The sequence below is a fragment of the Vidua macroura genome, chromosome 5 (genome assembly GCF_024509145.1).
Source record: "Vidua macroura isolate BioBank_ID:100142 chromosome 5, ASM2450914v1, whole genome shotgun sequence".
NCBI lineage: Eukaryota > Metazoa > Chordata > Aves > Passeriformes > Viduidae > Vidua > Vidua macroura.
This window is the reverse complement of record NC_071575.1, coordinates 59,050,293-59,068,395: the sequence shown is the minus strand read 5'-3', so window position 1 is coordinate 59,068,395 and position 18,103 is coordinate 59,050,293. Positions and strand designations below refer to the sequence as shown.

Genomic DNA, 18,103 nt, shown 5'->3' with positions numbered 1-18,103 from the left:
CTGTGTGCATACTATTACTTGATACAGTTTAAATGTGAAATTTTTGAATTTTGCAGCTCACATAGACAAGTCTGCCAGATAAGTATTATTTAAGGTTTTTTTCAATGTATTTTTTATAGATGTTGTCTCTGTTTTTTTTCCATGCCTCCCCATGTGAGAACATGACTAGCAAAAGTTAACATTCTGTCAGTATTCCTTCTTCAGAAACTACCTTTGTATCACACACTTTTGCCTCTTCTCAAAACAGTGTAAGTTCTGTTTTTCTCTGGTCTCCTGTTATGTGGCACTCTTTATGCCTATAATCAATGCTGACAGCTCCCAGCTCAACAGTTATTTCCATCCAGTGCAGACTGTTACGTCACTCAGATTTCTGAGTGCCAGTCTGAGATAAGGACTTGAATGAAAAGGCAGCTGGCATAAGGTTTATGTCTGAAGAAAACGTTACTGTGTCTGCTAAGGCAGCAGGAGCATCTAAAGCAAGAGCAGCCTTAACCTTCAAGGGGTGTCCAAATCTCCAGCATTCAAGGACAAAGCACATATCCTTTTGGCTTCTCTCAGTATTCCTAATAAAAATTGTTGTGAGAAGGTGAGAGAATGTGCTTGTTTCTTTCCAACATGAAGATGGCATGATGATCCAAGCTTTCAGCACCCTAAACTAGGCTGCTCCAGTGTATTTTGATTAAGATCAATAGATTGAGTTTGGGCTTATTCAACATGCAGGTTTCTGCCAGCCAAAGGTGTTCCTGTGGATAGCACAGTTACTGTAGCCACTGGGCTAAGCATAAAGAGCTCGAAAGCTTTAGGGTTTTTTTGTACTTTGCTTGTTCTCTGTAAAGGACAGAGCTGACAGGCAGAAATGCTGTGCAGTTGTATAATTGACCACTCAGGGAAACTGATGTTTCCTTTCTCTGTAGTAGCAATGCTCCCAATACCAATTGGTGTTTCCCCAGTCCAGGCCTCTCACCTGTGTTATCTACTGTAAGCTCTCAACTTTTAATTTCCTTTTTCCTTGCAATGCAAGTTCTCTTCCTGAAAGTGGTTCTTAAAAAAAAGGCACCTTCTCAAAGCAAAATCTTTGTGAGCAGAAGAGGTTCATGGTATCAATGTGCTGACATGGTCTCAAGTCAGGCATTAGTGACTTCCTCATTATCTCATCTCTCCCCATCTGTCAGCATCCATTTGGTTTTTTGCCTTGTGTTTATACTACAAGCTTTTTGGGAGAGGTGATTTAATTGTTCTGTTTCTGAACAGCACTGAGCACACTGAGTCCTTCCCAGTGCTGGAGACAGATATTTCAGTAATGCAGTCAACCTTTAGGAATGAAGCTATGTGATGCTCTGATTCTAACAGTGTAATTTTGCAGACAGTTCTCTTCTAAATGTAGAATATAATGATCTGATTTCTCCCCTCCTCTTTCCCCATAATGCCCACCAATGAAAAGTTTGCTCTGTCCTTATCCAGGCTTTCCTTCCAGAAGGAAGGTTGTAGTCTTGTGCTGCCAAATGTCACAGACAACAGCTTCTGCACTGGTCATAAGAGTCTCATTTCTCTAACAACGTCTTTCCATTTAAAGGAGAAAAAAATCCCACATAGTTAATCCTTTGTATTTATTGCAATGAGAGAAAGGAGCTTTGCTGATGATATGGGACAGCATTTTTAATAAATGAAGCTCAGATTTTAAATTCTTGGTGAGAAATAGCTAGATGACCATTTTTTGCCAGTGCAAGTCTGTCATTTGCAATATCAGTGTTGGTGTTTGAGGGTACAATACATATTAGAACTTTTCTTTCTAACCCCAGAATATTTGTATTTTATATTGCAGCATGCTATATTTTACAGTGAAATATCTTCTGCAAAGAGTGCCAGGCTCTCCCCTGGTCAGGAGCCATGGGCCTGCTGAAGCCCCAGTGGTCACGGAGGTTTGCATGCTCTAGAGAGATGTGGAGAGTCCAAGGCTGAAGCTTGAGGTCAGACTGAGAGGAAAAGGTAAAATTTTAGGGAAAAGAATGAACATATAGTATGTGTGTTGCAGAACTAGAAAATAAAACAGCAACTTACCTTTAAGGGATTACTTTTGCAGAAATTTTGTTTCAAGAGCTGTGTTAGCTTCTCAGCACATTAAAATATGGAAAGAGAATATGTTGTTGCAGGTATGTGGTGTTATTGGAACGAGTTAGGAGGAGCAGTGACTCTCTGCATGTGTGGAGAGTCTTGCTACTGCATATTGTTTTCCTTTTGACAAGGATCCCCAAACAAACTTCAGTTTGAGAAAGTTGGTGTTTCCCTCTTAGACACAGCTTACTTGGGTGGATTCTGGGTGGTGTTCTTGATGCAGTAAGTAGATCCTGGGAAGGAATTAAGCCCAAGTAAGAAGCCAAGAAGAATGAAGACAAAGGCAGCAGTCAGGAGGAAAAACCAGACAGAAACACGAGCAAGAAGCTGGATGAATAGTGGGGTTTTAGTGTGTTCATGTATCTGTTAACTCTCTCTCATCGTGGCCTAGGAAATATTTGAAAAATAAAATTGTATTTTATTAAATGTTTCTTTGTATCAGATAGTAACACACCATTGAATTTTTGTGGGATTATTTTATATTCTACATTTTTAAACTCTGGCTTTTTTATTGTGAGCCAGTCACTGTTTGGCTGACCTTGTGTGTGACTAATCCAGTGCCATCCATATGATTGTACCTTTTAAAATCTTGCAAACCCTTCCAAATTACAAAAGGTGGGTTATGGCAAAACAACAGCATTCAGATTTAATGGCTGGGAATATAGGGATAACAAAAAAACCCAGATTTCCTGTGTGCAGAGATGCTTTACTCTGAGTGGGAATGAGGAGGACAACGGCAGTGTCACCCTACTAGTCATTCACAGTCACCTGCTGACAAATTTAGCTCTTTCTGACCTTAGAAAAAGAGAAAGGAAAGAAATAGATGAGAAGCTAAATTACTAGGTCCTAGTCCATGAAATAGGTCTGTTAACTCTTAAATAAATAAATAAAATAATAAATACATGCTTATATATATATATAAAATAAATAGTTTCATAAGTAATTTGCTCCAAACATTTTATGCCCTATCTGAGGAATTAAATAGGGTCAGAAAAAATAGTGCAAAATATCAAAACAGTCTCCCAGAATTTAGGTGAATTACCTTTAGTGAGGACTATTCCTATTAAAAGGGGAAAAGCCTTTCATGGACAGCTTTGCTTGAGGAGATTTTTTACTCTTCCCTTGCCTCATAAGCCAAATATGTCTGCTCAGTGAACTGCTGCTGATTCATATTTTTGTAGATCTCCATCTTTTGTTTGCATTTTGTTTCTCCTCTTGTAAATGAAATCTTGCTCAGGACTGCTAATTGTAATTTCCTCAGGCAAGAAGATCTTTCTTTTGTGCCAATGAAACTCGTAGAAATTTTATTTATGTGATGGGTTCTCTCCTCCTGGCTTTACTGTTCCTGCCCTTCTGGTATTAATTTATCTTGGCCACTTTGAGAAGAAAAGGACTTTTATTCCAGTGTTATTTCTGGAGTCCTCCTTAGGAGACCAACAAAGCCAGTGCAGTGAGGATACACAGTCAGGGTACTCAACTGCCTGGTGCAGAATATTTTGTGAAGCACTATGTCATCTGTCTTGAATGACTTGATGGCAGTTGTCCTCTGTCACTGAGCTGTCAGGTCAAGATGCTGGTTTTAGCTAAGGTTGCTATTTCTAAAAGGACCTCTGGGAAGAATTGACTGTCTGAAAGCTGATGCCTGATGCCCTGTAATTGCTACTTAATTAAAATATTTCAGTTATAATTCTTGTATGCCTCTAAATTCTCTAGAAACCTGACATGGAAACTGCCAACTGTAAAGTAAATTTTTGTTCAATGTGGCATTTTAGAGCAAAATCCCAGTTGTGGGATTTGAGTTAAAGCTGTCAAGAAGACTGGCTTCCTCTAGAGACCTTAACCAACGCATGTGTATTCTCACATGAGTTTCTATACAGTTCTATACTTCAATCCCAATAAAAATTCCATTCTGATTTCCAAGTAACCTGTCTAATCAGAAGTGAAAGGTATTTGCCAGATAAGCATTTCAGTAGAGCCTACTGGATGAACTGTGAATATAAACTGAAAGGAATTAATAAACATTGCAGCCTACAAGCACTGAACACATCATCACCATCATCATCATCAAAGAAAGAAACAAAGTCCAGAAGTAAAAATCAACTTTATGTTTTGCATTTTTGGTAATTCATTTTTGCTGGAGTTTTTTTGGGTTTTTTTTAGATTATAATCAAAACTAGGTACAGTAATTACTCTTTTGAATGCACTAGGGCTGAATTACCTTTGCCTCAGGCAACATTATGCTGTTTGCAACTAACTACATTATTAACATAAGACCTATAAGATTGTTCTAAACAAACCTTGCATAGGTTGCCATTTGTTCTTACATGCTGAGAGTGGTTGAGTGTTGAAAAATGTGTATAAAAACAATTACTGTGTCAAACATAATTCATCTCACAGATAAGGTAATGGCACAGTCAGTGTGGCAGTAGGACTTTTTTCCTCTTTTCTGATTCTATGAATTTGAATGTTTGACTTCTCTGGCTTTCTGTATACATTCTGTTGTATTTTATATATTTGCTATTGTTAAAAAAAAAAAAAAAAGAAAAAACACAATAACTAGTGTGTTAGAGAAGTCTTGAAAGTATATTTTTTTTCCTTTTCCAATCCAGGAGTAGCTGAATCATAGAAAGTTTCAGAAAGGGAGGCCATTATATCCATTGACAGCAGTAATTACTATTGGCATATGAATACAGGAAAACATAAAGCTGTTTCACAAAATGAACAATTTTGTGGTATCTGGCCTCAAGGCTAATAAAATGTATTTGTGTAATCATTGCATTTTAAAGGCTTATTTGAGAAGCAGGGTAATGCTGCACTAAGTGATGTAGAAATGTAAAGCAGAACAGCTCTTGGTTCAAGAGATTGCAGTTAGAAATTATTGAATACAGGAGTGCAAGCAAAAAGAGAAGAATTAATTAAAGTGTGAAGAATAATTAGATAAAATAAAATGGGATAAATAGGATACAGTGCATTGATTTTATAAAGCAAAGTCAAGCTGTAGAACAACCAGATACTTACTCTTTGAACAAGTAAGTGGCTTGGATAGAACAAGAAAATGTTGAAAATTTCCTTTGTCTAGAAACTCTTGATTTTTTAATTCAGCTTTAGTTCGAGGATAGGTGGCATTGCTCAAGAACTATAAGATGAGTAAAGGTATAAGCAAAAATGTTGTTACAGAAGGTTGTGAGAAAAAGCTATTGGAAAGACTAATTAACATCATTCCTTTCATTTGTGGCCCTGTTCATACTTCCACTGAGTTTGATACTATCAGAAATCAGATGTTTCATGTTTTAAAATTATGTTAGAGCTCAAAGAGGGAAACTTCCTACATAATATGCAGCAGACTACCTGCATATGAAAGCTTTTATTTTCAGCACTGTTAAATCTTGGTTTTATTGTAAATGTATGTATTAAGTATATATGTTGATACATTGAAGTAGTATTAACATGGGAAATTTCAGGGCCTTCTCATCATACCAAGGTGTGTATAGTGAATCTTTATTTCAGCAGCATATTCTGCTTAACTCCCAATGAGGCACTTTGCTCTGTACCTGGCTGAGAATTGTAGCACCCTGGGTGTTACTGTTTGGTACATTACATTCATTTCCAATAAGGAAATATATACATCAATGGGTATAAAACAAATTGTGTAGTGTGGTTATAATTAGATTAATTTTTCACTATGTTGTAGCATTAATACACAACTAAAGAAATGTAATTATTCTTTCTTATTCTTTGTCTCCATTTCTTTAATTAAATAAGAATACCTTCATTTTTCTTCACTTTGCTCTTGTGATGAGTGTTTGCCAAGTGCAGGGCTTAGTGCTGATGCTATTACTGCAGCCTTTTGAAGCATTTTTCAAGTACTTGTCACTTGAGCACATAAATGCTGAAGTTGTGTTGAGAATTGTTGCATGTTATGTTCAAAGCAGAGACAGTCTGTCAGGTTATTCTTTCCAGAAGAGGCTCCTCATATGGAGAGGAAAATGACCTTGACAGCACTTTCTTAATCAGAGTCTGAAAGGTAGCAAAAGACAATTTTAGCTTCTTAACACTTCAAAAGAAAGATCTGGATTTAATTTTCATTCATTGCCCTGAAGAATAACCTGACTCTTCATCTCCCCCTTTTGGATATTTCCCCCGTCCAACTTATTTCTAAACTGTAACACAGACCTCCACAGTGTACTTGTGGTGAGCATAAGGAGAACTGATCAACACCTACTTTGTCTCCCTTTTCTTTTCTGGCTGTTTTCAAGTATTATCCACACATGAATCTTCTCATGAGAAGCATGGGAAGGTGTTTAAAAATCTGCAGAGAAGAAACAAATATGAAGAAATTAAATTACATCTCCAAGGTTACAAAGTCATAGAACTGAGATTAATATTTAGATTTTTTTATCTTGGTTTTTTTTTTTTAATCATTGAGCTCCCATGATGAATTCTGGAGGACAGAGAACATAAATTTAATGTAGTCAAGCTGTCCTTGCACATAGAATAATTGGTCTGAATTGGATAAGCTGCCAGGGATTTAAAACTTGGCAGCTTAATTAATTGCGATAAGGAAATTATAAACATAAAAGTGATCTTTACCTAGAGGTAACAAAGGAAGACTGTGGATGTGCAAAGTATTTGCTCAAAGCAGTTGAACATAAAGACTGTTCTCCACCTATCCTTTATTAGGTGTTTCCTAACAATGATCTATTTCAGAGAGAAGGTAAAATATATTTTCAAATGGGACTTTTAAAAATATCTAGCATAGAATCTTTTCAGCTGTTTATTGACTTTGTGTTGAAATTTTCATTCAACTTTATCTAAAATTTTGTTTTATATGTATTTTCTAGCAGCTTCACTAAATTTTAAATGCAAAGTATATGCAAATACTATACATAAGACAGCAGTAAATGGTGGCAGCAAGTTCTCTCTTATGTGGTTGTCATATGTAACTTTTAAAGAACACTGTAAGATGGTCTGTATAAATTTAGAATGGAATTTCTCTGTTGAATAGAAGTATACAGAGTGTAAGACACTCCAGGGATTATCAGACAAATCTGATGTACAGCATATGGTTCACAGATTAAAAGGTTACTATTCTGCACTGTAGAGAATCTAGCTCTATTATATTAGCCTTTAGCTCTGTATTACATCAGTCTTTGCTCTACTTTATCTAGCTGTAACAGTTTTGATGTGGTGCTTAATTGCTCTCTTTTGTATTGAAGAGAAGAGCAATGTGTTTGTCCCTTTCAACAGGTAGTGCATTCACAGCACCTTGCTTTCCTGCCATTGTGCGGGCTATGCTGAAACAGTTCTCACAGCACATTAGTATTGTAGTCCTCTGCTAGAGTTTTGTTTCATAGCTGCTTTAATGATAATTGTTCTTACCATTTATGAATGGCAACTGGCGTCACCAACCTCACAGCACTGGCAAAAGGTTTTTGCACTCACATAACAAATAAGAAAGTGCAAGCTAAAAGCTAAATCCTTGGAGGAGTGAGTAAATTCAGTTTCCTCAGGTAAAATTGCTGAAAGAAGCTCAGCTTCTGCAAGTGGTTCTCTAGTGGTACTAAAAGCTTGTTCTGGGTCTTTACAGCTGATATATTTTTCTATTAAGGGTTTTGGACTGGGAATTATAGTCCAGTTCTCACCTCTGCTGTAAGCAGAGCATCTCTACAAAGCATAGTCATGGCACAGAGTGAAGCAGCATGAGTAGTAAGAGGTCTAATGGAATTCTTGGGTTAGGGCATCAAAAATTGAGACTGATGCTTTGTTTATTGGCAGAAAAGCAGAAGTGCATAGTTGGGATGCTTGCAGCTTCATTTTTAGTAAGTGAGAGGGAAAGAATGAGGTTATTCTGACAAGTTTTTCTTACAAGTTGAAACTGAAGAGGAAATTTAAAAAGCATCATCCAAATGCTGCATTCAGACATCATAAATTAAATCCTTTGAGTTTTTTGATTGTCATTTATATGCTATGTTAACATAAATCCTATGTTTTTACCCATCCTGAACATGAAATGAAAAAAATCTGTCTGCATTGGTGATTCCACCATAAGAAATTTTTTGGGTCTGCTGTGATTTTTTCCTTTCTGTGCTAGAACAGATGGGACAAAGGACAACAAAAAAAAAATTGTGTAATACAAGCAGACACTGCTGAATTAATATTCACACTGCACATGTTTAAGTTTGCTGTGCAATTGCTTTTGTTCTCTAAGCAAGGCGAATATACAAGTCTGTTGAGATCTAGATGATGTACAGTGTATGTCTGAAATATATCACAAGGGTAATATTTGATTATATGAATATTAAGACCTGAGACTGGATTTAGTAATTTCAATTAAAGCACCACAAGTGAGTGGCATGGATTTGAAAGACACTGAATACCTGCCATTTCTTAGAATTTGGTTCCAGAAAAATCTAAAAATATGAATTCCTGAACGCAGATTTAGAATGGTCAGTTGAGGTCGTCAAAATAGGATATTTTTGCCAAAACCTGTACTCCTGAAAAGGATCTCATCTGCCACCACAAATACGAGCTCAGATGGAGTAACTCCAGAATTACTTTTCAAAAGTCATCCTGAGATGACTTTTGGTAATATGGGTACATCTGGGCATTTAAGTCCAGGGAAGAATTTTGTGCCAGTTATTTCCCAGAAACTTTTTTTTTTTTTTTTACAAAAGACATATGCTTAAAACTGTTACTAGTAAGGGCATTGTGCCCAGTAGTGACTGCAGCTACAGTGTACTCATGTGCACATATGCATGCTGCTATTCCTCATTGCTCATGTGGAGTTTTCCCTGAATGAATGTGGGATTGGTGCCAATAGGTTTTTAAGGGGTTTTCTCTGTGTGTGTGTGTGTGTGTATGTTTCTGGTGCTGTAACTGGCTACTTAAGAATGAGATGAAAGTGTATATTTAATGTAACATTGTTAAAGAAGGCTTCCACCATTTATTCCAACACCGAGTGCTGTGCTGGGGTCATCACAGGAGCTTTAGGTGCTCTTCTCTACCAGTGGAGCTGTGCCAGAGGCTGCTGTGGCTGCGTTGCTTTGTTTGTTCTCCTACCCTGCCCCATGAGCTAGGGCCTTTCCCAGCCTCACCTTGCAGAAGAGTTTTTTCTCGCTGAGTCTTTAACTGTTGGCTTTCTCAACTCTCTGTCCAACTCTGTGTCCCTAGCAATAGGGTCTGAGATTGGTTATATTTTTTCCATTTATTTTCTTTTTAGAAGGACAGTTTGTCATCTCAGCACCTTTACTTGTGGTTAAATTACTTTTATCTGCTTTGCATCCTCTTGCCTTTCCAGAAGTGCAGCCCATTCTCTGGCCTTTTAAGCTGTGCAAGAAAAACATTTTTAATGCAATGTCTTCTAATTAAAATTGAAAAGCATAGAATCCTAGAATGGTTTGGGTTGAAAGGGACCATAAAGACCACCCAGTTCCAGCCCTCTGCCATGGGCAGGGACGCCTTCCACTAGACCAGGTTGCTCAAAGCCCCACCCAACCTGGCCTTGACCACTTTCAGGGATGGGGTGTCCACAGCTTCTCTGAGCAACTGTTCCACTGCCACACCACCCTCACAGGAAGGAATTTGATCCTAATATCTAGTCTAAACCTACCTTTCAAGATCCCATTACTCTAAGCATGCTGGCTACTGGCTCTTGTGAGACTTTTTTTTTTTTTTTTTTTTTTTAGTGCTATGTACATTCTGCAGGTCTATTGATTTTAATGAGGACTGATTTCATTTTTTGGGATCCCAGAGAACTTTCAGCAAGCATTAGAATACCCTGGAATATTAAACCTAATTTAAATTTAACTGAAATTGTCAGAATAAATGAATAATTGAACAAGGTATGTTTTGTGTAACACCTGAGGGATTTTCTTTCCCTGATTTTATACTCAGTAATTTGCAGACAGCACTTATCTGCATTGAGACTCTGGAATGTCATTATTCTGCTGCAGGTAGTACTGGTGGATAGCTGTGAATAGTCATTCTTCTTCCTTCTCTTTCTCCAAAGTCCCAGTAGTCTCCATTTATAAAACAGGGATGACAGTGGTGATTTTCTTTCATAAAGGTTCTGATGAAGAATTAAGCACTCATGTACTGAGTAAGACACTAAAGACAAGGTGGAAAAGTTGATATTACTTTGCTTTTTGTTGCAGTGCGAAACATACAAGTGCTATGGACTCCAACCTATTTTTTCTGTGCTGGAAACTGATCTCTGTTTTAGGAAGAGAAGGAGGATGATAAAGACTTTGTTCCTTCCAGTGCTTTCATTTAATCTTCAGCTCTGCCTATTACTTTTCAGTTTGCCTCTTCAATAAATTCAACTTACCTCTTCAATGGATTTTAACTGCAGGGTTCTGTCTAAAAAATTTACAGAGCACTATTTTGCAGACTGATAGATAGTTTGGTATTATTTTCTTGCCTAATATTTTTTTCTTTTCATAAATAGAACCAGCTCTTTGTATTTACTATTTTTCTGTTATGAAGAACAAAACAATTTCTCTCCCCTAAAGTTTCACATGAAACCTGTGAAGGACCCATATGAGTAGGTGAAATAAGTGAGGTTGAAAAGCACACTGACTGTTGGCAAAGAGGTATCTTGTGCAGAGCAAATAAGTTTAAAAAAAAGTATTTTTTTTTCAATCTCACAGCAGATACTGCAACAGTATTTTCATCTGACCCAATAGGTGTGTGACAGTACTGTGGTAACTTAAGGAAGTTAATTTCTTTGTGTATCTTGGTGATCTTAATCCTCTAAAGCTTTTTAATCCCTGTCAAACACTGGTACATTTATTTTGCTTAATAGCTATAGAGTTTAGTCTGTTTGGACACTAAAAAAAATCCTGTGTTTTCTTAATTACCATAATTATATGGTAATTTTGAAATAATTTTCACATACCTTGTACATGGATAACACATGCTGAATCAGAGAACCTGTTGGATGTATACAGTTACCTGTCAAGCAGTACTAAATTCTGTGTTTGTATTACCATAATATATTGATTGTAATAAGTGGCATTCGCTATGTCATTTCAGTCTGTGCTGAAAGCATTTATAACACAATACACCATTACTGCCAATTTGAAAGCATTTGAAGGTTTTATTTAGTCTAAGTGTATAGTGGCAGCTCCCCAGGTTGCCTCCCAGGTACTGATTCTGAAAAATCCATTATAGAAGAGATGATATGGCAGCCTTTTCCTTGAAAAGCTCCTCAGATTTCTGTAAAGAGAGATTAGATTTATTCATTACTTTTGCAAGAGTTATAAATTCTGTCTAAAAAGGCTGAAATCCTGAGGCAGAAACTTTGTTGGAGTAGACTTAGTATGACAGGTGGGCTGGAGCAGCATCTTGTGGAAGATGGGGACACTCAGAGCAGTGATGGCACCTTATCGGCAAACATTGATACATTGATTTTCCCTGGGAGCTACAAAGCCTGGCATGGTGGGCAGCTTCTCTACTGCTGAAAATGCTAAGCTGGGAACCCTGATGCATCCAGAGCTGTTGTAAGATCTGCTTGAAGGGAGGAAATTATCCTTTTCTTTAAACATTCAACATTGTAGCTTTTAAAGAAACCCTGACTCATTAAAAGAAAAAAGGGAGGGAAAGTATTTTCAGGTGCTTCATTTCCTTCAAAACTGTGCATTTTCAGTATAGAGCCAAAGGATTACTCTGAGGAGGCTTGAATGTGGATGTGGTTTTGGGTTTATTTTTCTTCAATGTGCTGCACCTTTTGATATAACAATTCATAATGTTGAATTTCTTGATAATTTTGACATCCTCAGAAAACAAGTATAGTAAAAATCTTTCTGTGTATATCCAACTCAATTACTTTGTGTGGCTTTGTAATTGCATGTACTTATTTACTTTCTAAGATACAGTATTTGCTTAAAAATTTCAAGGATTCACGTGTCTTTTAAATTTTCTTTACGTTTTAGAAAATAAGCTAGGATTGCACAACTTTGTCACTGAAGCTGTATTCCCTGCAGGACTTGCAGTATTAGCTGTGTTTGTATAATACCACAATTTAACCTTTTCCTACCACGTAGGTTTTTTCCCTTGTCAGGAAGAACTTGAAAAGACTGTTGTTTTGTTACATTAATATACAGGCAGGGCTGCACAGACTTGTATAAAAAAATGAGTGTACTAAAACAGGTGAACATGAGCAAATATATTTAGTAGTTGTTATAATCTATGTAAATGCCCTTTTAAATTTCGGAAATTAGGTTGCTATGCTGTAATAACTATGAACATCACTGCTCAACACCCAGGCTTTGGTAGCTTAGCATTTGGATTTGCAGATTCTAAAGTTCCCTGGTTTGTTTTCCACAGAAATGAAATATGCTGTTTATTTATGGACAAAGAGCAAGCTTCTATTTGAAAATATATAACCCATGAGTGTAATAAGCAATCAGAAGGAATGATGGGGGCAAATGGTGCATGTTTGTATGGATTAAGCAGGATCTACATGCTTTTATGTGATTCCTTATTCTTTGCTTTTTTTGACTGTATAGACAGTACATTATACATTGCTGCTGACAACTGGCAATTTCTGACTTCCAAGTAGAATTGGATTTTAAGAAGATTTAGACATGTTGAGTTAAATTTGGCTTCCTGAAACCTTTTGTGGTGGAAGTAAATAGGAGTTTCATAGTAGGTGTCAGCAGGCCAACACTTGACATTTGTTATTTTCCTGCCCTTATGCCGAAAAAGAAACATGTATTGGGAAATCAGAGACTGGATCATTTTGGTGGCTGAAACAGTGCAGGTCTCTGTACATTTTGACAGGCAGTTAGCAATTTAATTTAGAGTGCCTTAGGACGTGAAGACACGTTAATGTTTTGATGTCTATCCTTCACGAATCTTCCCTCCCTAAGAATCACAGCCTGGCTGGGATCTCAAGTGTGCAGCTCTTTGACAGGAGCTGAGCCTGCCTGAGTCACTGCAGTTGCCCAGGAGTGGGCAGAGACTGAGCCTGGCTCAAAACCACGTGTAGGGACTGGGTGCTCAGTCCCAGCAGTTCACTCTGGAGGCCCTGTCGTGCTGCACCACCAGCTGGTTGTGTAGGCATTGCCTCACATGGCTGCACTGGGGAAGAGGAGCTGAGGAAGGGGGCTGGGGGAATCTAAATGCCTTGTGGGTGAGGGAGTAACATCCAGCATAGTCATGGTCAGTTATGGGTGGTACTGTCTTAAATGGCATCTCAGCATATTACCCATCATGGGTTATTGATATGAAGTAAAAGGCAGAATGTACTTGGAATAGAGGAATGGGAACTGCTGATATTCCTGAGGCTAGCACATCTAGGTGCTAAGACAACAAGGGGACATAAAGCAAGCTACATATTGACCAGAGACAAAAAGAAGAAGCTTTGACATTCTTGATGGTTATTCCTGTGTGCTAGCCTGTTGACTGTGAGGTGTTCAAGGGCTGGAGTATTCAGTATTTCAGTCAGCATAAATTAATAGAAGCTGAAAAGTGCTTCTACAGCATCAACAAAAGTACTCGTGTTTCCTTGGGCATTTTTTTAGCTCTCCCTGAGAACATGGGCACAAAGTCTGTGTTCATTTGATTGCTGTGAAAAATGGTAGAAGGCTTCCTCTCTCCTCCCTCTTCATTTTGCTCAGTTCAATTTTTTTATGAGTTATTGTTTGTGTGGAACAATTGATTCCGTTTAGAAAGCAGTAGAACATTCTGTCAAATGCTCCTGTTGGGTGCAGATTCACATCCCTGCAGTGTGGTGCTAAGGCATTTCAATACAATCTTTTTTTGGTTAAGACAAAAGTAATGCCATAGAGAGGGTTTTGTGCTCTTCAGTGGCACTGAAATGAGACTGCAAAATATAAAACCAAGAGGATGCAAGTGTCACTTGCAGCATGTTGGATGCTGTAGATTAGTTCTGTATGACCTTTAAAAGGACTGAAAATCTATTTGATTTTGAGCTGTCTTTCCCTAGACAATATACAGACTGCTAAAATCCCAAAAAGAACATAAAGCAATGGATGAATATGAAAGGCAGATTAATTTAAATTAAAAATGCAAACCCCATTTCTAGCAGAATATCATTGACCATTATATTTTGACCACAAAATATAAACAGCCAAGAGAATGGCAGTTCATCTCTTGATATCCTCCAGTCAAAACTTCAGTCAGGTGCAAGTTATGCCTTGGTTATGCTTGATTTCCCAGGGTGATTGTGTGTCAGTCTTTAACTGCATTATGCAAGAGGTCACACTTGATATTTGTTATCATCTTTTTCAAATTGAATCAGAAACTATAACACGAGCCAAATTGAAATAAATGGTATTCTTATTTGTTTCTCCCTCCCTCCACAGGTACTACAGTGCTACCATTTTGCAGATGTCAGGAGTGGAAGATGACAGGCTTGCAATCTGGCTGGCTGCACTGACAGCATTTATAAACTTTATTTTTACTCTTGTGGGAGTCTGGCTTGTTGAAAGAATGGGTCGCCGGAAACTTACGCTTGGTAGCTTAACAGGTGAGTGTTTAATTAGTCTATTATATTTTCCTCATTATTATTAATTAAAGGAAAATAAAATTTCAAGTGCAATTTTTTCCAAAGTAGTCCTCTTTAAAATTACAGTGTTGATGCCATCTTCTCTCTGAAATTGTACAGGTTTTCAAGTCTGTTAGTAAAATACCACAACTAGAGGCTAATTTAAAAGTTACAGATGATTATTTTTTCAGGTGCTTTTCTCCTTGAAGTCATGTTTGACAATGTTTTCATTTAGCCTTTTTTTCCAGTTTAAGGAATCAAATGCCTGGAACATCACAGGTGGTTAGTTTTTAAATCTCATATATAATTTTGGGCTTATTAATTGGAATTCAGAGCCATCTGATGAAGGTGTACCAGAGAAAGCATACAAAGCAATGCAGTTCTCTGCATAGTTACCTCAGAGACAGTACAGTACATACCTTACATACATTAATGTGATTTTAATTCACCTCCCATATGAGATACACAAAGACAGAATTCTGGGGTTTTTTGTCCAAATACTCAAACACCATAACTCATCACACAGTCTTTTCTTGAAAGCAGGGAAAGGCAGAGCAAGCAGCCTTCAGTGTTTCCTGTTGTTAGGATGGTAATTCTCTGCTTGTTCCTGCCTTATGTGCTTGTTTTTGCTGAAGTGATCTATTATCAAAACTTGCCTCTGGCCGAATGTCTGGAAGGTTCAGTTGTTTCCAAGAACAGAGTTTTGTAAAGAGAAACTGCTCCTCTTGAAATAGTTCGCAAGTGCTTAGCTGTATACGTTTAATGTCTTCATATTTTGTTCTGCTGTTGCTGTCAAGGATCCAAATTTCTAGTTAGTGCAGCACAGCAGAGAGGGACACCAGCTGCCATGTCACTGGATGTGCAATTCCCAGTTCTCAACTGAGTTAATCTACACTTGAGTATTTGAATGTGTTTATATAGGCAGAGCAGCAACACCACAGTGAAAAGAGTTGTTTGGAACACAGTTACTCAAAGCATGTTTCTCACATTTTAAAGATATGAAACAAAATCTCAAATTGCTACTTTTAGTCTGTTCCACATCAGTTGCAATACATCTCCCTTGTGTGTCCTTCTGTGCCTCCAGACTGTCTGTTGTCTTTTTGTGGTATGGATCTCTCCAGGCTTCTGATTCTTGGGTGCTGCCTCTCCTTTAATGCCTATTGAAACAGAGTATTGATTGATTTTTTTATTTGGCCCCAATAATTTCATATGTCTGGCCAGCCCCCCACCAAAGAGTTTATTGCTTATCTGGACCCAGCTGTATAGCTGTGGTAACCAACATGGACTTTTCATATTATCAGAGCTCTTTGCTTTTTGGCTCTGCTTAACATATTCAAAGGTTGTACATCCGAAATGTAGATATAAATGTCTCTTACAAAGCATGTTAGTCATGGACCAGAGGAGGATATAGCAATAAGACACAGAATTAACAGTGGAGCATAATGCATTTAAAGATTTGTTAATGATGTTTGCACACAAAGTAATTGTTTAGTAAAAATGGTCTTTTTTTGTGGCTGGTCGCTGGCTGCCTGTCTGCAGCGTCACTTGAGCCAAGCTCTAATGCTTGCTGTGGTTTTATCCCACAGTCCCTCCTTAAGGATAATACAAATAATGACAGTCAGGAAATCATATATCATCCCTCTGTACTAGTTAGAATTTTGTCATGCAACATTTGATTTAGGTAGTGTTGGATATGATGTGTTTTCCCTAGCAAGAGGGCTGTGTAATAGAATGATAATTACTAAATCTACTGATGGATTTGTTTTCCATGTTGAATTTTCTCACGGGGTAAACATATCTTACTGCTCTACTTTGGTTTGCATTTCTAAGGACATTACAATTTACACTGAGTTATTACTGGCAGCTTCTGTGTTCTTTGGGGAAGCCAGGTATGCCCCAGTCTCCTATTGCATGAAGTGAAAACAAAACTACTGTTTTTACCTGCTGCTGCTGCAAGGATGAGGGGCTTTGTTTTTTTAATAAAGGCTAATTGATTAGATGTTTATTAGATAAAAAACTACAAGTATAATCAGAGAGTAACATTAATATTTTGATTAAAAGCCAATATACTATAATTTAATTTTGTAATCTCGTGCAACTTTTCCTGCTTTCTGAAAACATTTGGCAGAGATGTTTTAGATTTCATTATGTCTTTATCATTCTCAAAATATTAGAGCCTTTTGAAAAATTGAACCTTCCAGATAACATTATGAAAAAATGAGAGTAAATTTCTGAAAAAAATCCCACTGTTTTAGTTCTCGTTACAATTACTGATTTGTCTCAGTTTCCAGTCTCATTTTATATCTTTCTTTATCTTATCTGTATAATTTCTTTATCTTTCCTCTGCTCTTTTTCTTTAGTTAATTTATTTCTTCAAAGCTGTTAGTTGGAAAACATGCAGGAACTCTGACAAGTGTATTATTAATTTTATTTGTGTTTTCTTCTTTCCCTTCAGAAATCTTCAATTTGAAAGGTGCTTGGTCATTGTACAATTTGTATCTCTTTTTGAAACAGAGGGTATCTAAAATATCTTCAGGATATTTCATTTTTCTTTTTCCCACCTAAGCTAATGATGTACTGTGATTGTTTGGTTTTGTTCGTCATAGAAAAACATCCACAACATGGAAACATTAAACTTCATTTACCAAGTTTACATATTCAGTACTTTTCCAAAGAAACAAGATACTTACAGAGATACTGGAAGTGAGTGTCAGTGTATTTGGTTAACTTAAAAGACAGAGCATATTTAGAATGAATATAAGAAGACCCTGTCTAAATATATTTGCTGTCTGGTTTATGACATTTTGAAAGTATAGGGCATCTAGTGCAAGATCCATCCTGCCCTGAAAACATAGGTTATTAGTGTACCTACCAGCCATAGCTAGAAGAGAGCCAAGTATGGAATATCTAATGGAAGGTCCTTTCTGCACACATAGTTTGTGACTGAGTTTAAGCTCTTAGTTGCCTCAGTTCAGGTCAATGTGTGGTCCAGCCATTTCTGCCTGTTGGCTGTGGCTGCTGCACAGGCATATTCACAGATAACATTATTACAGAAATGTTACTACTTCAGGTATTATTTTTATCTTTGAGAAAGGTTTTCACATACTTCTGGTGTGTTTCCCAACTAGGAAACTTCTATACAACACAGATCTCAATGCATCATCAAGTAGCAAGAGGTAAAGTTTTATAAGTCTGAGTTTGAGGCAGTTGCAGTAGTATCATGAGTAGTGAGGTTTATCAATTTTCATTAAAATGATACAGTATATTGTGTGTGTGGCAAATAAGGTAGGGAAACTATGAGTTATGTTCCAGTAATGGCCTGTTGCACAAAGTGTGAACTTTTTTTGTCATCTTCCTCTTGTCATTTTGTCCAGCTTGTGCACAAGGTATTTGTTGGGGGAAACGGAAGCAAAAAGATGGAAGGGGACTTTTTCCCAGCAGATGTTATGTGTGCTCTTTGAAACAAGATATGTTGCACTT

At 37.2% G+C, this 18,103-nt stretch overlaps 1 protein-coding gene across 1 annotated transcript in view; it reads left to right on the top strand.

Annotated features, from left to right (window-relative positions):
• SLC2A13 (solute carrier family 2 member 13) overlaps positions 1 to 18,103 on the top strand; it is a 142,507-nt gene that overhangs the window by 81,428 nt on the left and 42,976 nt on the right. Inside the window, exon 5 of the mRNA XM_053977949.1 lies at positions 14,442 to 14,605. Coding sequence (XP_053833924.1) covers positions 14,442 to 14,605 — 164 coding nt within the window. The remainder of the gene's footprint in view (positions 1 to 14,441; positions 14,606 to 18,103) is intronic.